General features: G+C 38.7%; 1 protein-coding gene across 2 annotated transcripts in view; it reads right to left on the bottom strand.

Annotated features, from left to right (window-relative positions):
- MCPH1 (microcephalin 1) overlaps window positions 1–24,599 on the bottom strand; it is a 343,376-nt gene that overhangs the window by 224,317 nt on the left and 94,460 nt on the right. For both annotated transcript variants that reach the window (XM_030884654.2, XM_045286702.1), the window contains 2 exons: window positions 5,000–5,037; window positions 2,532–2,694 (listed from right to left, as the gene is read on the bottom strand). In XM_030884654.2, the coding sequence (XP_030740514.2) occupies window positions 2,532–2,694; window positions 5,000–5,037 (201 nt within the window). The remainder of the gene's footprint in view (window positions 1–2,531; window positions 2,695–4,999; window positions 5,038–24,599) is intronic.

The raw sequence follows: 24,599 nt of genomic DNA, 5'->3' as shown, positions 1-24,599 counted from the left end.
GAAAACCCACAGAGGGTTACCATGAGTCAGTATTGACTTGATGGCAGTGAGAGAGGTCCTTTCAATATTCTTCAAATGTATCAATTCTTCTTAGGTCTTCCTTATTCAATGTCCAACTTTCACATGCATATGAGGCAATGTAAAATAAGATGGCTTGGATCAGGCTCACCTTAGTCTTCAAAGTAGCATCTTTGCTTTTCAATACTCTAAAGAAGTCTTATATGGCAGATTTACCTAATACAACAAGTGTTTTGATCTCTTGACTGCTGCTTCCATGAACACTGATTGTGAAAGTAAGCAAGACAAAATTCTTGACAAATTAAAACTTTTCTCCATTTATCATGATGTTACCTATTAGCCCAGTTATGAACATTTTGGTTTTCTTTACATTGAGTTGTAATCCATACCGAAGGTTGCAATCCTTGATCTTCATCAGCAAGTGCTTTAATTCCTCCTCGCTTTAATCAAGCAAGGTTGTGTCATCTACATATCACAGGTTGTTAATAAGTCTTCCACCGATCCTGATACTGAATTATTCTTTATAGAATCAAGCTGCACACCTTTAATAATTTTAAATCATGCACTATTCCCTTGCTCTATTTGCACAACTGCATCTTGATCCCTGTACAAGTTCTGCATGAGCACAATAAAGTGTTCTGGAATTCCCATTCTTCTCAAGGTTATCCATAGTTTGTTAAGATCCACATAGTCAAATGCCTTGGCATAGTCAATAAAACACAAGTAAACATCTTTCTGGTATTCTCTGCTTTCAGCCAAGATCCATATGATAGTAACAATTACATCCCTTGTTCCATGTCCCTTTCTGAATCTGGCCTGAACCTATGGCAGCACGCTGTCAATGTATGGCTGCAATCGTTGTTGGATGATCTTCAGCGAAAGTTCATTTGAAATTCCACCTCATAGTGAACCTATAAGATGGAATAGAACCACTCCACAGTGTGTCCTGGGCTAAAATGTTTACAAAAGCAGAACGCCAGGTCTTTGCTCCAGCAGAAGTACTAGTGGGTTCACAATACTAACTTTTGGTTAGCAGCCATTGGCTACCAGGGCTCCTTGACAGAACACTGCACAGAGAAATATTTAATTGCACTCAAGATTTTGGAGTTTAAGGGTATCAAAAGTAAAAGTTGATTTTTATGTCTGATTTCCCTGCTCTGCTTACAGTCCAAGAAGAAAAGATTGGGTTCAGAAACAAATGCAGATATATACTCGAGTATACGTTGATCCGAATATCAGCGGAGGCAACTAATTTTGCCACAAAAACTGCATAAAAAATGTGCTGAAAAACTCGGCTTATACATGTTTATATATGGTAAGTATACTTATTAAGGATAGAAAACATTTTTCTACCCTTTTGAGACTTGAGGGTAAAAAAGAGTTGATGGAACAATCAGAGACATTTTGATTAAGAGGAAAAAACACAGGGAATTCATTCATTGAATCTAGGGTCCAAATTATATTTCATACATATAAAATTATATTTATTTAATTTTATATATGGATAATGTAAATTATAAACACAAAGTATAATTCAATTCATATTATATAAAAATAAACCTAAAGTAATACTTAAATATAACTAAGTAAAGTATTTCCCAGTTTCCACTAATGCAAACGTTATTTTTGGAATTTCAACTTTTTCCACTTCACGACTTTAAACACTAATCTTAAATCTCTTGTACTAGTTGAGTCTCAGGGCTAAACTTTAGCACAGAAGAAAGATCAAGCCATATGCCAAACATCCATTTTTAATTTGTTTGCATTATCCTAATTCTGGTTTAAATTAATGCACTATCACTAGAATACCTTCCTGGGGTGAGGAGGAAGGGTGGCTACTTAAAAGATGTAAAACAGTAATGAAAGAAACAAAGGATGCCACCCTAATCGGCATTGCTTATTACACATATACATATACAAAGCCCAGCAAACAATAACAGACAACTTCAATTTTTATGATTAATGAAAACAATAATATATTTTTAAATTACACTATCTGAAAGCACAAAAATAAGGGCAAATAATGCTACAGATAGATATGCATAAGATAAAACCTATCCAAAGGGGATGAAATGAGCATGCTTCATCCTAAGTAAACCCATCTGTAAAAACAATCATTGAATTCTTTCAGCTTTTTAAACAATCACTATAGGTCACACTATTCTTCAGTCAAACATGGAAGGAAGTTCACTTGACTGGAAGAACACTCATTTTGCATTTGCATTCCAACTCTGCTTTCATCTGATTTCTACCACCAGCTGAGAGCAGCTACTCACTTTGTTGCCCTCCACACTCACCACACTCGCCTTCCCACAGGGCTTGGCAACAGCTGCAGGCTGAAGAGCCAAAGGGAGGAGAGCTGAAGGAAACACTGGCCATGTAGGAAGTGCTCACCTGAGAATGTGAGGTCAAAGATGCACACTAGCAGGAGGCTTAGTGTCATCAACTCAGACTAACCAAACCTATCACAACGTCTCCTGTTGTAAAATATGTACGCCAAAGGCAGGGCTTACCCATTCATAAGACAGAATCCAGCAGCCACGTGCAATTCCCAGAAGCACATTCAGAGTGCGACAAGGCTTCCCTGTGACCACGTGAGTGGTACTTTCACACACTTCCTGTGCAAATGAGAAGCCTTTCAATTTATCCACAACCTGAGTGATGACATTCTGCAGTCTGTCAAACAAGAAAAGTAAACCACATGGTGAATGCCCCACATCCATGAACACCAAGGAGGAAAAAGCAAAACTCTGGAAAGCTGAACGTGTAAGGTTTATTTCTGCCCTGCTGCTTATGTCTTCATTTCTTTACAATCAATGACTTACAAAACAGAGGAGGGGCTTAGTGACAGTCAGGTTTAGAAACAAGACTTCCGGATACCAGCCCATTCTCCTTCCCCTACACCAGGTAACTGCACTTCAGACCTATTTGAGCAAATTTATGCATGGTCAGAACCAAGCTTCCTAAACGTTTAAAAAATATCTTATGTATTGAGCTTCAGGAGTCCACGGGGGCAGTTCTACCAGTCCTGAAGGGTAGCTCTGAGTCAGAATCACGCAGTGGTAGTTAGTTTGGGTTCTTTCTTTCTTTCTTTTTTTTTAAGCTAATGGGGGTGGGCGGGAGAGAAAAACAAAACTACCGTTGAGGAAATTCGACAGAGGCTTCTTGTCTACATAACTTATTGTTCATCTTCTGGTGTCTCATTCCCTGTATCTTAACAATTTTCGTCCTCTATGTGTGTGTATGTATGTATAAATTCTGCGTATGAGACTGCCTCAGCCAAGCCCGCTCTGCCCCTCTCTGGCTCTCACTATCACCTGGAACTCCCCGGTGAAACACAGAGAGTAAGCGAGGCTTACGAACAACCCCTGACATACACGGTGAGTTAAGAAACAAACTCCTCTCAAAAAAGTCTATTAAGGGGGCGGAAAAAGAGGGTGCTATTGAACATGCGTATTCAGACTATAATACTCTTCCTTTACATTATGGCTATTTCTTAATCTTATCTCTCATGACATCAGATATGAAATCTTAATACCTCTGTTTCTATCCTGGAGGGGTTTATCTATCAAGGCTTGACAACTATGTCACAGCATCAAATTCTTGGACTACCCTGTGGTAAAAAGAGGAATGGGCCCAAAGCTGTACCCTTACCACTATTTGAACCAGAGAATCTGTAGAGGTTGAAGTTATCCAAAGCATTTCATTTGGAAAAGAACAACAACAACAAAACCAGAAAGAAATGAAAACCTGTAAAGTATATATTCTCCAAGATTCTTTATTTCTGAATATCTATGATTCTTTCTATTTCAAGACTCGGTTTCATTTCAACAGTTCTCGGTTATCTGTTGGCTGTACTATTAACATGTGTCTTTGCAAGACATGGTTAATCAACAATATCAGCATTTGGGGATCTGGTTCTTAGTTTCAGACAAGAAGTATATGGGAAGGGGCAGTAATAAAATATTACTTAAATAAAAGGTCCACACTTCAAAACTCAGATTGAGAAAATAACTAGTTACTAAAATCTTTTATATAGTTAAAATAGGAGATTTCTAATGTGGTAAATACATTTAATATTACTGAAGTGTATATGTGAATATTGCTGAAAAGGCAAATGTTTATTTACATATATATTTACCACAATTTAAATGACACCCATATTCAACATCCATCTTTGTATTAGACTGTACTTCTGTATTTAGAATGTTCAGTAGTTTTCACCTTGCATTTAAGAGCTGAAAGCTGCATTATATGATACACAAATATTAGATTCTCAATCCTTTTCATTTCCATAGGCAGGAAAAGAATCCAGCTACCAAAAAAAATGTTTTAAACATGCAATCCTTTGGCAGTATATGTTTCACCAAAATGTTCAAATGTTTTGATCAATATTTAAAAACCTAGAACAATAATGGTTTGTATATAAAAAAAACATGATTTTCCCCTCTACAAAGGAATTAAAAAATATGTTACAAAGAATATGGAACTATATTTTTGTTGGATGTTCATCACTGTGTTAAATGTTTAAGGGCAATGCTAAGAGCTTGCCAGCAAGCTATTAACCCTTCTACGAAATATGTATACAGCTGCTTTAATACCACAGTAGAAAGCTTTCTACCAAGTCGTTTCTTTAAAAGCTGTAAGAGAAATATTTCAGCCAGTGAAGCTTCATTTACTGACCATTAATGGGATGATAAGGGTAGAAGTGGTGGTCAAGCAAAGTCTTTGGGGAGCAAAAGGAATGGAAAAACACTGTAAAAGTTCTTAGTGCTGTCTAAACAACTCAAAATATGTCCACTGTAAAATGTTCATATTAACCACCTTTCCCTTGTTAATCACCTCCCCACTCCGATACTCATTATTTAAAGTAAGAGGGAAACAGCACAGACCAATTGATTCTCCATAAGCACAGTATTACAGTATATGAAAGGCCAAAATTACATATCAAGTAAAGAGTTATCAAAACAATTATACTTACTCAGATGGCATGCTGGTCATGACTAATGTTCTTGTTGGCTACAGGTTTCAAAGAGAAGGAACAAAAAACAGTGAAATTTTAAAAAATATTTTTCCCACAGAAATCAACTTTAAAAAGATTTTTTTAAGTTTTATCATTTAAAAATAAACACCAATGTGTATATAGACAGATGTATATATAAGCTTTATATTCCCGGAAAAAAACAGAAACGTAGACACTATGCCAAATACAACCCAAAATAACATAGGACATGAGGTAGAGGAATAAAACAAAAGTTCCTCTCAGAAATCTACTCTACCAGTTTGCTACTTGGCTTTCAAGTGCCAGCATCTTTATGAATGTCACAGGAAGGATAAGATAAAAAGGAAATCGTCCTAAGGTTTATAGGTAATCACATGCTCATTTCAGACATATCTACACAATAATATTTTCGCATCTGCTGCATGGATCATAAATGAAACTATTTTTTGAATTGGTGTATGCAACTTATTGGAATGTAAATAATTCCTAATACATATTTTTATTTTATTTTTTTTTCCTAATACATATTTTTAAATGCTTGATAAAAATTCATGAAGACTGCAAAAAAAAAATATATGCTATAGTCAAATATAAATCCCTGTGTAACTTCACCAACCCGAAATGAGCGCTGTTGTTAGTGCCACTGAGTTGGCTCTGACTCATCACAACCCATGTGCAACAAAGAGGCATCACCCAGTCCTCTGCCATCTTCACAATCGCTATACTGGAGTCCCTGCTGCAGCCACAGGGTCAATCTCTATAGCTGAAGACATTCCTCTTTATCACTAACCCTCTTCTTTACCAAGCAGGGTCTTGTACCTTCTGATAACATGGCCAAAATCTGTGAGATGAAGTTTCATTATATTTGCTTCTAAGGTACATTCTGGTTATTCTTCTAAGACAAATCTATTACTTCTCTGGCAGCCCATCATATAGTTAATGTTCTTTGCCAACATGATATCTGAATGCATCAATTCTTCTGTGGTCTTCCTTATTCAATCAATTTTAAGTTGCACTCAAACTTATCAGCACTCTGGAATTATAATTCCCAACATTCATTTCTATCACATATGTATGTCAATTTTATAATACTAGGAAGGAGATGATTGCTGATGTCAGAGGGAAGCTGGCTAAATGCAGAGAATACACGTACTAGAAAGATGTTTACTAATGTTTTATTAATTATGAAAAGGCATTTGACTGTGTGGACCATATTAAAGGATATAAAGTTTTGAGAAGAATGGGAATTCCAGAAAACTTAATGGTGCTCACACAGAACCTATACATGGGATCAAAAGGTAGTTGTGCAAACAGAACAAGGCATAGCACGAAATCAGAAGTCGTGTGCTTCAAGGTTGTAGTTTCTCACAACCACCTTGCTTGCTGAAAGTGAGGGGGACTTGAAGCACTTGCTGATGAAGATCGCAGATTGCAGCCTTCAGTATGGATTACAACTCAATGTAAAGAAAAGTGAAATCAACCAGAAACACAGGGAATCCAGGGCGGATGATCCCTTCAGGACCACTGGTGTGAGTGGCGATACGGGGAGGGTGGAGGGAGAGTGGGTTGGAAAGGGGGAACTGGTTCCAAGGATCTACATATAACCTCCTCCCTGGGGGATGGACAACAGAAAAGTGGATGAAGGGAGACATCGGACAGTGTAAGATATGACAAAATAATAATTTATAAATTATCAAGGGTTCATGAGAGAGGGGTAGCGGGGAGGGAGGGGAAAAATGAGGACCTGATGCCAGGGGCTTAAGTGGAAAGCAAATGCTTTGAGAATGATGAGGGCAATGAATGTACAAATGTGCTTTACACAATTGTAGTATGTATGGATTGTGATAAGAGTTGTATGAGCCCCTAATAAAGTGATTTTAAAAAAAGTGAAATCATGACAATTGGACCAAAAGATAACAAACATCATGATTAACAGAAAAAAGGTTGAAGTTGTCAAAGATTTCACCTTGCTTCGATCCATAATCAATACTCATGGAAGAGATCAAAAGGTGGGTTACATTTGTTAATCTGCTGCATGTCTTTAAAGTGGTGAAAAGCAGGATGTTACTTTGAGGACTAAGGTGCACCTGACCCGAGCCATGGTATTTTTAATTGCCTCATGTGCATGAAACGGACACTGAATAAGGAAGACTGAAGAAGAATCAAGGCATTTGAAGTATGGTACTGCCAAAGAATATTGAAAGTACCATAGACTGCCAAAATAACAAACAAATCTGTGTGGGAATAAATACAGCCAGAATGCTCCTTGGAAGCAAGAATGCCAAGACTTCTTCTCAGATACTTTGGACATGATATCAGGAGAGACCATTTCCTGGAAAGGACATCATGCTTGGTAAAGTAGACGGATAGTCAAAAACAGGAAGACTTGGAACAAGATGGATAGACACAGTGACTGCAAAAATGGGCTCAAATCTAATAATTGTGAGTATGGTGCAGGGCATAGCAGTGTTTCATTCTGTTATACATCAGATCACTAAGAGTTAGAACCGACTTAATAGTAACTACCGACAACAACATGCAGGAGAAACCAATATCCATAATACTGTCAGCAAAAAAGAGAGTTTTAACACATAATCCTTTTTAAGCACTCCATTTCAATCTTCTCTTTTTCCACCCCAATATATTCCACTCATATGGCCCTGGCCCTTTGGGGTTTTCTATTAGTCATTTTGTTTAAACTGCCTGGATTTTGACTCCAAGTAAATCCAGAAGCACCACTTCTCCCTCTAACTACCATTTAGTATCTTTTTTTTTTTTTTAAGCAGCAGCAAGCTGGTCCCATCACCAGGGAGCAAGAGGAGATGGGATGCCAGCTGTCTTGATTTATTTCAGTCGTCCTCCAATCAAGCTGCAACCTGATTAAACTCTGTCCACATGTTCCAACTGGCCTGGTTGGCACAATTAACCTAACTGTCACAGGAACAAAAGCCAGAAATATCAGAATTCGTATCTTTGATATACATTTCAGCCACTACAGAAAATAACAACAAAAGAAACCAAAGAATCAAAAGTTTCACTTCCTGTGCCCTTCCTTTTTCCTCTAACCGAGACTCCATGGGTCTAATGATCCTGGAGCCATGATAACAAATCCCACCCTCCTGACAGCAAGTCGGCCACATCTGGACTCCTCTGGCTTCATCAGATGGGAGCAGCAGCAGCATCTCCACAGTGGCCCAATGCCAGTTGCTGGAAGAAAGGGTTCAGCACCCTCCATTTTTCTTTTACCGGAGTCTTACACCTTCCAATCATTGCTCCCATGATACTCAATAATTCTTAAAAAACAAAATAACAAACAAAACTCCCTCATAATTAGAGGGGTTTGTTAGGCAAGTTAACAAGCCAGGATCAGTAGACGTTAAAGAAACAATCATTGGCCTACAGTAGTGACTGTCCCTCAGTCAGCAGTCACTGGCCTTTCTCTGATCCTCGGGCTCTACGAATCTGCCTCTGTGGGCCAGGAAGCCCATCTGCTGCTCCACTTCCTTGTCTCGGGGGCTCTGGGCTCTACCTCTGTCACTTTAGGCAGGGTTTTCAAAGTGTGCTTCTGGTGGCTCTTCTTTCTTGGTGGTCGCGGGAATTCTCTGTTTCTGCTTCTGAGATCTCTTACAGCTGGTGGAATGGCAACCCAAATGGGCAGTCCCCTCTATAAGTGGTCCATACATCCTACTCGCATGTTCTTGTCAGATGCCATCAAGGCGGTTTCAATTGCAGCAGCCCTACGCACCACAGAACACACTGCACAGTCCTGCGCCACCCTCACAATTGTTCCCATGCTGGAACCCATTGCTGCAGCCACTGTGCCAATCCAGCTTGCTGAGAGCCTTCTTTTTCACTGGGCCTCCACTTCACCTGCACTTGTCCTTCTCCAGGACAGGTCTCTTCTGACAGTGTGTCCGAAGTAGGAAAGATAAAGTCTTTCCGTCCTTGCCTGTGAGAGCACTCAGGCATGGCTTCCTCTAAGACAGATGGGCTTGTCCTTGCAGAGGCCATGGAACGTTTAACACTCTTCTCGAGCAGCACAGTTCCAATGCTTCGATTCCTGTTTGCTGAGGCTGCCCAGTCATTGGTGGGTCTTACAAAGCATGGATTAAAAAAGCCATATTCAGAAATTTCACGTCACCACAGGGTATGAGTAAAATGCTTTTATAAGAATTACATTATTCTAATGAGAGTAGAGATACCAGGAGGGGAAGGGGAAGGTGGGGGAGAAAGGGGAACCAATCACATTGATCTACATATAACCCTCTCCCTGGGGGATGGACAACAGAAAAGTAGGTGAAGTGAGACATTAGACAGTGTAAGAGATGAAAAAATAGTAATTTATAAATTATCAAGAGTTGTGAGGGAGGGAGGGTGAAGGAGGGAAGGAGGGGAAAAATGAGGAGCTAATACCAAGGGCTCGAGCAGAAAGAAAATTTTTTGAGAACAATGTGCTGGCAACAAATGTACAAATGTGCTTGACACAATGGATGTATGTATGGATTGTGATAAAAGTTCTATGAGCCCCCAATAAAATGATTTGTTTAAAATGACAATATTCATAGTTTTGTAACTCATATGAACTACTTAAAATACAACCAACTCAGTACCTTAAACATTAAGCCTTACACATTCAATCATCTCTATGAGGTAAATAAGAATGGAAGACAAAATGATCCCCAGCTGACAAACACGACGGGACTAAAAAGCCCTAAGAGGAAGGTGGAAAAGCAAATTCAGCAAGTAACCTGGGTCAAAAAGATATGCAAAGGAGGAACTCAGAGGAGTGATAGATATCTAGCTAAATGAGGAATGACTGCTACCATCAGTTTATAATTTTCTCTTTAAAACAGCGGTTCTCAACCTGTGGGTCACGACCTCTTTGAGGGGGGGGTGTCAAACGACCATTTCACAGGGGTCACCTGATTCATAACAGTAGCAAAATTACAGTGATGAACTAGCATCAAAAATAATTTTATGGTTGGGGGGGTCACCACAACATGAGGAACTATTTTAAAGGGTCGCGGCATTAGGAAGGTTGAGAACCACTGCTTTGAAATATTCTATTTCTCGCTTTCTTCTATTTCTGATACCATAAGTGAACAACTACAGTGTAGCTCATTAATTAATTCTGGAGACTAGGTCTTTATGTCGGTTTATAGTTGAACCAGTTACTCGACCACATCAGGACTCTACATAATTGGATTTCGACACGAAATGTCAAGATCCGACACACGTGGATTTGGTAAACAAAAGCAGTTCGCCTTTAGGTCACTCAGCATTGGTTTGCGTTGTTCACACCTTTTGTGGCTGTGTTCCGAGCGTTTTGCTATAATTTTCTTAGTTTTTGTGGCTTTTGTACTGTTTTTAGATAAAAAACATGGGTCCTAAGAAAAGTTTTTTGAAAAGAATCATCATGATAAGGATCTGACTAACCATGTTATAGATTTTGTTGATAATCTAGTAAGCCCTTTTAGAAAACAGTTATGGAAACGCCAACAGCAGATCACATTAAACAGTTTTTTGGATTTTTGTTTAGAGAAAGTCAGCCAGATCCTAGTGAAAAAAGGCAAAGAAGGGGGAAAAAACCACCTGGATGGCAGCTACTGGTTGACTTTATGGAAGGGGATTCCCCTTGTGAACAATGACTCTCTCCATCCCTCCTCTCACATCCGTGTCCACAGATCCAGATCCTCTTCATTCTCAAGCTATGGGCCATATGGTAGCTGTTAAAAACCTTTTTAGTGTTGTGTTTCTTAAATTATATTACTTAATTCTGAACGTACTTTGAAATTTCTGTGCAATGTTTTGTATAAACAGGCAAGGTTAGGATAAAAACTTGGTGGTCGAAAACGGATTAATCAGTTTTCAGTTATTTCTTAAGAGAAAAACTTGATTACATCACATCTCAATGCTCCTTCCAAAACAGATTAGCATCGAGGTCCGGGGTTCTACTGTACTTGCCTCTTTGTGGCCTTGTGTTTTGCTACGATACTGGAAGCTATACTTGATATCTCATATACCACCAGCAGGGTGACCAAACGTGGATAAGTTTCAGTAGAGCCTCAGGACTATGACAATCTAAGTGAGGATTGGCAAACTACTTCTGAAAATTTGTCAATTTAAACTTATGCATCACATCTGAATATTATCTGAAATAGTGCTGGAAGATGAGCCTTCCTCTTTGGAAGGCACTACACACGAGTCACAAAAATGGACTCAAAAAGCCCAGTGATCCGATGTAGGATGGAACTGTGGGAAGCAAGGATTCACTGTTGCACATACCAGCACCAACCCAATAGTAACCTAAAAGCAATGGACTTCACACGAGTCTTCTAATCGTGTATCTGAAACCTTATCATGTTCTTTGATACCATCTTTAAATGACAATATGCAAGCCGTGGTAGTTACATAATTTCATATCAACGGGATAAATAGAGTGAATGGGCGGAGTTTAGTGTGCCAATCAGGTCACAGCCTGACGATGCCTCCTGGTGGGCTTCTCATGTGGATTCTGGGAACATCCTCTTTCTCCTTGGAGGCTGGCCACACTCTGCTTTACTTTCCTGCTGTTGAGGTACTCAGAGAGAAGAAGGAGCCACGTGGAGACCCACACTAGTGCTGAGATGCTTCTACAGGCATTGGATCCACAGGACTTTTCACCCATCAGCCTGTGATCTTCTTGCATTCAGCATCACTGCATGTGCTTTGTGAGTCCAAAAAGAAATGTATGGACTAATATCGGACATATGTCCTTATATCAGACTTATGGACTTTATCTGGACTGGGCTGGGATATTGTCTCAATATACAATTACTCTTTATTATAAAGCTTTCTTATACATATGTGCCTCTGAATTTGTTTCCCCAGTCAATCTGGTCTAATACACAAGCCCAGTGATTCAAGTCCATTCCATTCCATCCACTTTTCTGCAGAACAATATAAAAAGAGCCACTGAGATTTCATCTTTGGGAAGTATCCCATATCTAGGAACTCTAGAAGTAAAGGTGAGGGAAAAGAAAGTACCTTGACTATTATGTTACTGCAACAATGTTAAGTTTCTGCTTAGAGAGTTCTGAGTTTCAACTGAATATTCAATTTCCAATTACTCCAGTTGACAGGACTTAGTCCCAGGGCTACTTGTCTTCTTTACCTATTCGGTTACTTTCCAGTAACCTTATGGATTTAAATACTATTTAACTAAACATCCCTTGCCATCAAGTCAATTCTCATTCATCAAAAATCTACTGAGTACAACTGTCACATCAGTTTCCAGAGCTGTGATCCTCATGGGAGAAAACTGTCATATCTTCCTCCTGCAAGAGTGGCTGGTGGATTCAAACGACCAGCCTTTCATTAAGCAGCCAAGTACTAACCACTGTGCTATCAGGGATCCTTAAATACCATCTATATGCTGACAATTCTAAAATAGACTTTGTATCTGACCTGCAGACCTACCTACCCTGTTTCCCCGAAAATAAGACAGTGTCTTATATTAATTTTTGCTCCCAAAGATGCACTAGGTCTTATCTTCAGGGGATGTCTTATTTTTCCATGAAGAAGAATACGGTACACATTTATTGTTTATTGTTTTATTAAAAGAGATATCGTACTTCCTGTCTGCTCCGGCTACACTGCAGTCAACAGTGAGCTGCCCGGCGGCGCCCAACGCTATGGTCCAGAGTCCAGAGTCACGGTAGCTTGGTGGTGGGGGGACTTATTTTCAGGGAGGTCTTATTTTCAGGGGGATGCCTTATATTTGAGTGAGAGGCAAAACTGTAAGTAGGTCTTATTTTCGGGGATGTCTTACTTTCGGGAAACACGGTATTCTATTGTTCATTTGACATCTCCATTTGGGTTTCTAATAAGGATCTCATATTTAATGGGTCTAAAACTAAACTCCAATAGTTAATGGCATTTTTTTAAATGCTAAAAGCATTTTAGCAATCACTCTTTTTTTTCTCACATTCCATACCCAATCCATCAATCTATCCTATTAATCTACAAACACACACACACATACATCTCAATACACCCACAGTATCTGACCATTTCTCCCAGAACCACTCTTAACACTCTATCATGTGTCACAGATACACCTGTAAAAGCCTCTTAAGTAGTCTCCCCAGTATAATCTTTGAGACCAATGCTTGGCAATAGAAGCCATAGTCATTCTGTTAAAATACAGGTTAAATCATGTCCATCAAACTCCACAAAGGTTCCAATAGATCCATACAGCACTCTGAAGAAAAGGCTTTCCAGATTCCCAAGCTCCCTGACCTCACCAGTACTACTCCTCTCTCATCCACACTGCTCCATGTACACTGGACCTGGAGCATGGCATGCTCCCCAGGCAGGCCTTTTCTTGCTATAGATTCTTTTCTCAGGAACGTTCCCCGCCCACACCACATTCCCATATTATCAACGAGGCTCACTCTCTTATTCTCTTGAGTTCTTTACTAAAACTCTTCCTTCTTAGAGAGATTGTCTCCTGACCATCTACTGAAAACTGCAGCCCTTTTCCCTTTGCCAACACACCACATCACCATTTCCTTCTTTTAGGTTGCTTCTTAGCATTTATCATAACATGTACTTTATCCTGTTTATTGCAACTCTAATATAAGCTGCGTGAGGGCAAGAATTTTTTGTTTCACAAAAGCACAGCAGTGCTTGACAAGCAACAGTTCTCATAAAAAACTCATTAAATATGTATTTTGAATGATAAATACATGATGGAGGACAAGTACTAGTGCATACACAAACAGCCACACTTTTGAAGATATATATTAGATAGGTTTTAGGAATTCTATAAACATTTCTACTAGAGTGATCATGGAAATTTAAGGATGTTTACGTTGAAAGAATCTACCATACTCTAGGAATTTACCTAAGGCAAAGTTTGCTTGGGAAACAGACTCATCAACAATTTCCCACCCCCAGTGTATTTAACTCTCTATAAGCTGCCAACAGATCTAGGAAATGGCTTTGCACAGATTTCAATATGACAACTAAAGTGGATAATACGCCCTTTCTTCAAGGGTTTAGAGTTAGCAGTTGAAGCACAAATCCCAAGGGGTTTCAAAAGGTTGATGGAAAAGGTCCATCATCCTTTAATTCCTTTTTCTATGAACCTTCTCAATCCTCCTTACAGAAGCAGACAAGGGGACCACTAATATAATTCAAGTTGAATCAACAGCATGACCTTTGACTATTAGAAATGTTTAAATCTGTCTCCTGAAGATATTAAGGTCTCCAAGAGACCTAATCACAAGGCCAAAATCTCAAGGATAAGTCTAAGACACTCATAAGTTCTTGAGGAAGCAAAATGATATTGGTTTTCAACCAGAAGAATGACGAAAAATGTTTGTTGTTTTATAATTTGTTTAATTTGAACTTTTTAGGATTCTCAGTTTCTTCCTTACACACAGAATAAAAGATTATGAGGAACTAAGCCATTAATGGCATAAGATGATGTCTGAAGTATTTACCAGAGTAGGTTTTAATATTTAAAATGGAAGGTGTATTGAATATAAATGTATTAAAATATGAAACAAATCTTTAACATCAAATAAAGATTGACATTTTAGAGAAGGACAGAAAACAAAATTTAATGGCTTATTTATCCCAGGTATACAATCATGGTTCAACCTTGTAAAAATAATCAGTGAAATCCAACATGTAAATAAAACAAAGACTATGAACATACTAATTGATACAACAACCATTTCTCATTAAAAAAAACACCCCCAAACCAACAAAATAAGGATATAATGGAAATTTTGCAGCATAACAAAGGCTGTAAAAGCAAAAATGGATGGCCAACATCCCATTCAACAGGGGTGTATTAGGCTGGGTTCTCTAGAGAAGCTCAATCAGTGACTCTTATACATTTATGTAAAGAAATAAATTTCCATCATGAGTGGCCCACTCAGGTACAAAGTGGGAAAACCTACTGAGGCTCAAGATAAATAAATGCTAAACCAAAGGCCCTTAGTGACTCACATAGTTGCTAAGGCCAACAAACCAGGCAGCAGGAAGATGAACCATGAAGTGGTTAGACCACACCCCAAAGAGGCAAAGTTGAGTAAATCCAAGGTCAGCAAACATGACAGGCTGTCAACAGCCCCAGCGTCCAGGGCCCACAGGCAACCAGGCAGGCTGCCAGCCGCAAAGGCCAGATGAAGGATACAGGCTAGCAAGAAGGAGGAAGAAGAGTTCTCTATAGCATCTATTTATAAATATGACTTATATCTGACACAAGCTTTATCTCCACTGAGGCATCATCAGGCTGTGATCTGAATAAGAGAGTACCACTCCACCCAAATCTTCCCACAACTGCTTGGCTGCTTACAGCAATCCCATCATGTAAGTGTTTACATATGTTAGGTCACACTGGGGAAGATCTTAACTGCCAAACTATTGGGAATCCTGATTATGGTAGTCACCTAATCTGGTGTCAATTTAAGGATTAAGAGTGTATGGGTGGAGTTTAGGCTGTCAATCTGGAGACAGCCAATGAGACTTCTGTGTGGACATGGCCTTCTCCTGAGAATTCTGGTACTTCCTCCTTGGAGGCAGACACATTCTCTGCCACTCCCTGGGAGACATTGCAGAAGACAAGCCACATGGACGCAATCAGACCTTGGAAGCCGGTGAAGCCACAGAGACCCCTGCCAGCACTGAGATGCTTACAATGCCACTGGACCCAAAGACTTTCTACCCACTGGCTTGTGATCATCCTGTCTTTGGCTTCATTGTGTACTGTTTCATGAGTCTGAAGAGGACTTTACAGCTTGGTATGGGACATATGGGCTAACATCAGACTTATGGCTTGGACTGGACTGGGTTGGGATGTTTTCTCAATGTTCAATTCCTCTTGTATACAAAACTCTCCTTTATACACAAATGTGTGTCCATGAGTTTGTTTCTCTAGTCTACCTGGACTAACACACTGATCTAGCCAAGTTGATGCAAAACCTAGTATTATCACAGGGGAGAAATAGAAAAGCACTCCCTTCTATAAATGGGAACTAGAAAAAGATGCTCTTTATCTTTTTCTTATTCATATTGTGCTGTATGTCCTATCCAGAGCTATTACACACCAAAAATAAAGGCATCCAAATTGACAAGGAAGAAATAAAAACCTCTTTTCTTGCAGATGATAAGGTTCCATATGTATAAAACCCCAAACACTCTATAGGAAAACTATAGGGAATAAATGAAAAATTCAGTAACATGATGGAGTACAGATCAGTGAACAACAATCCATTGGATTCCTGTACACAAAGAAAGCTCTGAAAACAAAATGAAGGAAACAATATTGTTACGGTAGTCATACAAAGACTATGAGATACTTAGGAATAAACCTAACCAGAGAAATAAAAGACATATAAAGAAAACTACAACACTCTACAAGAAACCCATAGAGATCAATATAAATGGAAAAATGTTCCATGCTCATGAATAAGACAACGTACCACTGTGAAAATGTCAATATTAACCAAAGCAATCTATATATATAATGTGATCCTAATGCAGATTCTTTAAAGAATCTTATTAAGCATTATTCTTTAAAGAAATGGAAATAGTAATCATCAATTGTATATGGAAAGAAAAGATATCCAGGATAAGGAAAGCACTACTTAAGAATGAAGTATTTGGGATTGGGGTCAGCCCCTCAGACCTCTCGATTTTTCCCTGTTCCATGTTGCAATGCAATCCCAAATACATGGACAGCTCCCCTCTCCCCTAGAAGAAATGAATTTCAGAGGACAGCACTGTAGCTACAGCTCAGGGAGACGGACATGTCTGATCAGAGCACACAGGAGCAAACGATGGGGGAAGGAGAGAGTGGAGCACATCCTGGCCCACCAAGACCTGAGGATGATATTCCTGCTCAGAGCAGTCAATGCACAGAGAGAACCATAGGGCCGGCCTCACAAGACACAAAGGCCCTCACTGATCCATAGTGCTATGGGGCACAACACTGGAGACACAGTGGGGGAATTGTGCCGATCTAATCCCACCACACCAGGGCAAAACATTAAGGGCCATGCAACAGAAAAGCCCCAAGGAGAGCAAAGCAATAAAGTCCTGGGGAATACCAAAAATAGATTGTGAGGCCAGGGTGTAGTTCCCCATCAGACTCCACTGGAAAACATTCCTAAAGGTCAACAAACAGACCTGGAACTATTTATAGGCTTGTCTTTTGTAGTTGTTTTCTTTTCTTTTGTTGCTTTGTTTTGCTCTGTCTTGTTTTTGTGCTTACTATTGTCTCCGCATGCCTATCTAGATAACATAGGCAGGATAAACAATCCAGAGGAGAAAACAACCGGACTGAAGGTTCCAGGGGGATACAAGACAAGGGGAGGTGTTAACAAACCCAGAACAAGGGACCAACAAGTAATCTAAAATTGAAGGTAAGGAGGGTGTAGAATGCCTGGTAGGGCTTGATCAAGGGCAATGTAATCAAAAGGAATTGCCAAAACCCAAATGAAGACCGCCCAAATGAAGACCGAACATGATAGTGGGACAAGAGGAAAGTAAAAGGAAATAAAATACAGAACCAGGAGGCAAAGGGCATTTATAGAGGTCTAAATACAGGCATGTACATATGTAAATATATTTATATATGATGATAAGGAAATAGACCTAAGTACATATATTTATAGGTTTAGTATTAAGGTAGCAGATGGACACTGGGCCTCTACTGAAGTACTCTCTCAACTCAAGAACACTTTGTTCTAATAACCTGGTATTCCTTGACGCTCACTTTCCTGACTCGATCGCTGAAGACAAAAATGGGTGCATAAGCAAATGTGGTGAAGAAAGCTGATGGTGTCTGGCTATCAAAAGATATAGCGTCTGGGGTCTTAAAAGGTTTGAAGATAAACAAGTGGCCATCTAGCTGAGAAGCAACAAAGTCCACATAGAAGAGGCACACCAGCCTGTGTGATCATGAGGTGTCAATGGGACCAAGTATCAAAGACCCTGAACAAAAATCATATCATTGTGAATGAGGGAGAGTGCAGAGTGGAGAACCAAAGCCCATCAATAGACAATTGGACATCCCCTGACAAAAGGGTCACAAGGAAGAGATGAATCAGTCAGGGTGCAGCATAGCACTGCTGAAACATACAGCTTTCCTCAAGTTCTTTAATGCCTACCCCCCACTATTATGACCCCAATTCTTCCTTATAAATCTGGCTAGATGAGAGCATGTACACAGATACAGATAAGAGCTGGAAACAAGAGAACCCAGGACAGATAAACTCCTTAGACCTGATATTGTGAGGAGCAATACCAGGAGGGGGAAGAGGAAGGTCGGGGAGAAAGGGGGAACCAATCGCAATGATCTACATATAACCCCCTCCCAAGGGGATGGACAACATAAAAGTGAATGAAGGGAAACATCAATAAGTGAAAGACATGAAAAAATAATAATTTATAAATTATCAAGCGTTCATGAGGGAGGGAGGAGCAGGAGGGGGAAAATGAGGAGCTGATAGCAAGGGTTCAAGTAGAAAATGTTTTGAAAATGATGATGGCAACAAATGTACAAATGTGCTTGACAGAAGGGAGGGATGGATAGATTGATGGATGGTGATAAGAGTTGTACGAGTCCCCAATAAAATGATTTAAAAAAGAACGAAGTAAAAGGCTTCTCACATTCCAATCTCAAAACCCATTACACAGACAGAGTAGTGAAAACAGCTTGGTACTTGTATAATGCTATATAGATAGGTAGCAATGGGACAGAATGAAAACCAAGAAACAAATCCTTTCTACAGACTACTGATTTTGGTCAAGGGGTCAAAAAACACTAAATAGGGATGAGATATTCTCTTCAATAATGTTGATGAAAAAATTGGATTTCTATCTACAGAAGAATTTAATAGGGCTCATGGCATACTCTTACACAAAAACAAATTAAAAATGGATTAAAAACCTAAATATAAATCCTAGAACTATAAAGATCCTCAATAATGCTGAAGATACAGGTGATATAGAAAGTGTGGTGAAGAAACCAGGTGGTGCCCAGCTATGAGAAGGAATAGTGTCTGGGGTCTTATAGGCCTGTCTTCAAACAAACAGTCATCTAAATGAGGCATCAACTAAGTTCACATGGGAAAAGCACACCATCCTGTGTGATCTAAGGGCTGTAAATAATAAAATACAAATCTAAAGGAGCGAAAACTATCAGGGCTAAAATTGTGAACACCTGGTTTGCAGAACGCAAACAGTGGAAACCCAAAACCGAGTAAGGTGAACCTATGGATTAAGCCTTCAGTTATTCTCCTCTGGTCTAGTTGAGAAGTCCAGGAAGGAAGAGAATGTTTGGAAAGTGACTGTGTTAGTAATTGTATAATGATGCTTGATCTACAGAATGATAAATATATGAGTGGGTACAAAAGACAAAAAGCAAGAAAGCGGAATGTAGTATGCATTGTTCCTGCTGGGCGAGCATCCAGCAAGTTGCTCTGAGTTAGTTCACCTAGTGGCATCACCTGGGAAGGTACACTCTGGTCACAGTGAATTTTTTTCATAAAAGCATTTTAGCTCGAACTTCATTTTTTGTGGTGGCTGATTTAAGAGAACAACATGCAGCTGTGAAAATTTGTTTCCTGCTAAGGAAAAATGCTCCAGAATCTGTTGTGGTGTTTAGCACAGTTTACAAGGACAGTGCTATGGAAAAAACTCAAGTGTAGGAGTGGTTTTCTCCTTTCACCAGAGGTGAAATGTTGATTGTGTTAGTCTGGGTGGACTAGAGAAACAAATTCACAGACACTCACATGGGTATAAGAAAGTGCTTTATATTTAAGAGCAATTGAATACTGAGAAAACATCCCAGCCCAGTCCAGATCAAGTCCATAAGTCCGATATTAGGTCATATGTCCAATACCAAGCTATAAATTCCTCTTCAGACTCACACAACACATGCAATGACGCCGAGTGCAGGAGGAAAGCCGAATCAGCGAGCGTGTAAGCATCTCAGCACTGTAAGAGGTCTTCACATAGCTGCTCCAGCACCCAGGGCTGCATCAGGGTAGGTCCATGTGGCTTCTCCTCAGGGAAGTCTCGCAGGAAGTGAGCCTTGCCAGCTAAAGCAGGGAACTAGCTAAGACAGCTGCACCTTGGTCCAACCATCAGACAGCAAGAGACCCAAGAACCAGAAAGGTGAGGCTTACTGAGCCATTTCTCTCTCTACCCTTCAATCAATCCCACATGTGCTTACTGGCCAGGTTGGCACAATAAACTTTAACTGTCTCATCACTCCATGAGACATATTTTTGTTCGATGATGTAGAAAAGGTGAAGGAAAAAAATGAGGGAGGTACAGTCAGCCATACAAACAGAGGAGTGTGAAAAATGTTTCCAAGAAGGGAATCACACATTTGACAAATGTATTAAATGTAATGGAGAGTACTGTATATACTAGTGTATAAGCCGAGACTTTTAGCACATTTTTAATGCAGTTTTGGGGGTAAAATTAGGTGCTTTGGCTGATACTCGGTTCGCCTTATACTCAAGTATATACGGTACCTTAAAGGTAACAAGGTTGTTTTGTAAAAATATTTAAATACATATCTTTGAAAGAAATTCAGTTTTGGGGGGGTACCCCCTCATATGTATTAACTCCCAATTAAAAAATATATATGTGTGTATGATATACAAAGTTAAGAAATTTTAGCTATTGTAAAAAAAAGGAATTATGATTGTAATTCTCTAAAAATCATTCTTTTAATAAAAATCATTCTTTTAATGGATATTCATATTTTCCCATTATTATCTGTTTATAAATCTCTATAATTAAATTGAAGGCATATCATCCAGGTGTAAAATTTATTTAATTATCAAGACATATGACAAATCCTGTAAAAATAACTCAAGAAGCCGAGTTATTACATTCAGGAAGTTCTACTTAGTTAAATAAAATTAACTTACATGAAAAGCAGTGTAATTTTACTCTTTTAGAATACTACAATTAATGAGAAATTTCCAAAACATCTTATAACAATCAATTTTACTAAAAGAATATACAAAATATAAGAAATACAAAGTATTGCTAATAGACCTAGTCACTTGTTTATGTTTTTTATATGTGAAAGGCAACCTGGCACTCTCTTGTCTGCATCTTATCTAAAAAATAAGATACTGAATTATGACTAGAGAGCTGCATAATTAGTAATCTGTTGAAAGTAATTATTGACAGTATCAGTTTTGTAAATTACACTCTTCACAAAAATGTAATTATATGAAAAGATAAGCCATTTCTTATCTTCAACATTAAACTTCATAACTTTTTCTTATGAATCCATTTTACTAATGGTCAGTTAAACAATGAGAAATTGTGGATGTTTTATTCTCTTTGGTGGTAAGTTAACTAACCTTTTCCTTCTAAAGAGAGTAAATTGATATCCATAGTGTACAGATCTAATAACAGTAATCCTCTGCTACCATTACTGGAAGTGACAAAAAAAGATCCACTAAAATTTATTAACAAACTAAATGCACTGTTGCTGAGATTTCAGAGAGCCTCATCTTTCTGCTACAGAACAGCTGGTATGTTTGAACCGCAGACCTTGAGGTTAGCAGTCTAATACTTACCTGATAGTGTCACTAGTGGATAAATGCTGAAAAATCATAATCCTTTATAACTGAGATCTAAATTTGTCTGGCCAATAACACACGTTTGTATTTAATTAACAGAGGATTCTCTATGATAATTCTGAACTTCATCTGATCCTTGGGTTTCCAGAAAGCAGAGCAATGGGTCAGAAATCTCCACACTTTTGTGCTCTGACTAAAGGCTAATCCCAAAGGACCACCCTGCTTTCAGATTCCAAGATAAAGCAATCCATATCCTTCCACAATTACTTGGATAATAATATCCTTTTTTTATGTTTTCTGTAAGGTTGGTTAATGGATCTTTTGCTTACTTGTCTATAAAACTCAAGGCTCTTTTTTTCTTTGAGATATTCCTTATTAATGAATGTCCTCTATATTTTCTTAGTTTGAATAAAATCATCCTTTAATTATTTAGTGAAGCTTGTCTTGCACAATTTGGGTGCCTTAAAATGAATGGGATTACGACGTTCCTTCAGATCCCCATTTCCACACCCAAGTTATAAGGGCTCTCGGAAACCTATGAATTCCATTGGAAATGACTCATCTTTTCAAATGATAACATTTTCTGAAGGTTGCAATCGAGTGGTAAATTTTGTGTTACAGACTCTTGTGCCAAAATCTAAGTGAAGTTTGCTCAACATTGATGGATTTGTTTCTTTAATTTCCTATTTACTGTTTTGTCCCGAAATGTAAAAGGCTTATATTTTTCTGTGTAATCTATCAGTTTAGGTAGCAAAGAAGCTGTATCTCACCAGAACAACCTTCTATGATCTGTGCTGACTTTTATTATGATCTTAAGTATTTTTAAAAAGTTATTTCTTACTTAGGAAAGAATCTTAGCTAAGGTTCTTTACAATCATGTTCCCTCTGTGTACTTTGGAGATCTTTTATTGTTACTGAGATACTTCAAAGTAACCCATCAAACAGTTTTAATCCAATATTCAAAATCTCCTAAAAACTACTGCATGGAATGGTTGTCAAATCAGAAGAGATTTGCAATGTAGTCACTAATTGCATTATTCAATGGCCATAAATCCCAGCATTATCACTAATTGTATGGCAAGGATTAAAATTAATCCAATATCCTTTCCACCTGGAAGTGGACCCAGGCTTCATTTTCCCACATTTTCATTCTTCATCACCAACCATTTCCTCTTTGACTATAATGCCCTAAAGACAAATTAGACTCCCTCCTTGGCCATCATGACTTAGGTCAAAATACCCTTCATCATTTGGAGCCAGGTCATCAGGTACCAGTAGTAGGCTCAGGACTTTTTCAACTAATTGGCCCAGAACTTCTCCACCCCCCCAGCCCCCCCTCACACACACACACACACACACACACACTAATTGGCCCAGAACTTCCCCCTTCTCTCTCTCTCTCTCTCTCTCTCTCTCTCTCTCTCTCTCTCTCTCTCTCTCTCTCTCTCTCTCTCACACACACACACACACACACACACACACACACACACACACACACACTTTTGTCTTCTCCGAGTCATGTACAACTAAGTCACAAGTTAGAAAGGCTCAATCCTTCTTCAATAACTGCCTATGCGACCTTTCTCTATCATCCAGTCACCCAAAGCTGTTCCTTATAAGTTAGGACTCTGGCCTTAGGACTGTCTGCCCAGTTGTCTTCAAATGAGCTACTCCAGCAAAGTCAGTATCTCATAACCCCAGTAGGGGTTCATTAATTATCACACAATTCACACAAACTACTGCCAATATTTAAAAATTATCCACTGGGGAGCTACTAATGAGTACAGAATGAAGAAAATGTTCTATAAATCATGATGGTAAGGACAGTACAACTATTCCTGATGTGACTGAACTTCTGAATTGAAAGACACATGAATTATATGTCAATTAAGCTTTTGAAAAAATAAATAAAAGTTCCCATTTATTAAACTCAGAAAAGATACAAATGAGGAGACACATCTGGCAAAGTTTGGAAGAGTTCACCCTCTCTGGTTCACTATGTTCGGTAATCTGAAAGGTTGAAGATAATTTTTCAAGATGTTCTCACCAAATCCAGGAAGCACAAGAAAGCGCCCCAAGATTCAGGTGTGCTGAGTCACTGGTTGTCTCAATAAACATACACAGCAGGTGCTTTAAGACAGAGTCATGATCAATGAAATCAATGAGTATCTATCTATCCCTGCATTAGGGCCCACCCTTCTTGAGGTCTGTTGACAGAGTGGAACCCGTGGAACCCCACCTCAAAGTGTAAGTGTTGCCTAGCTGTCCTAAAATAAAAGCCCCTTGTTTACTGGAAAATCCAAAGAGCTATTTTCAGGAACCAGATTCCCATACAGTTTCCCTAGGTTAATTTTATATGGGTAAAATGTTAATGATATACAGCTGTCCTGAATCTTTTAACTTGCTATTTTTTTAATATACTCTTCATAGATTCTACTTATATTCTTGTTATATTCATGATATGCCTTGGGATTATTAGGCTATTTCTAAGGATTTTTGTTTCTATTAAATTACATTTTTTCAGTCCACTCATCTTTGAAATATGATTATCTGTTTCTTTGAATTTGGCAAATTATTTTTGGATTGCCTCCATTCTGTATTCCAAAACCAAGTTTCCTTGTCAGTTGCATTACTCTTGTCATTTATCCTCACCAGATCTTTTACTTTTAGAAATCATGAGTCCTAAGTTAACCACATCATTTTAAAACTTTGTCATCTATAGATTTTTGTTTTACTCTAATGCTTCCCTGCAAATATTTGAAACCAACTGTAAGCCAAAGAGATGGAATGAAACAGTGACTGTAAGAATGGACCCGAACTTAACAATTGTGAGGATACTGTAGGATTGTGAGGATATTGTAAGATTGTGAGGCTACTGTAGGATTGTGAGGACGCTGTAGGATTGTGAGGACGCTGTAGGATTGTGAGGACGCTGTAGGATTGTGAGGACGCTGTAGGATTGTGAGGAC

Source organism: Echinops telfairi, unplaced genomic scaffold, assembly GCF_000313985.2.
Source record: "Echinops telfairi isolate 266 unplaced genomic scaffold, ASM31398v2 ScPeMD7_9;HRSCAF=40, whole genome shotgun sequence".
Taxonomy (NCBI): domain Eukaryota; kingdom Metazoa; phylum Chordata; class Mammalia; order Afrosoricida; family Tenrecidae; genus Echinops; species Echinops telfairi.
This window is presented reverse-complemented; position numbering and strand designations above follow the sequence as displayed.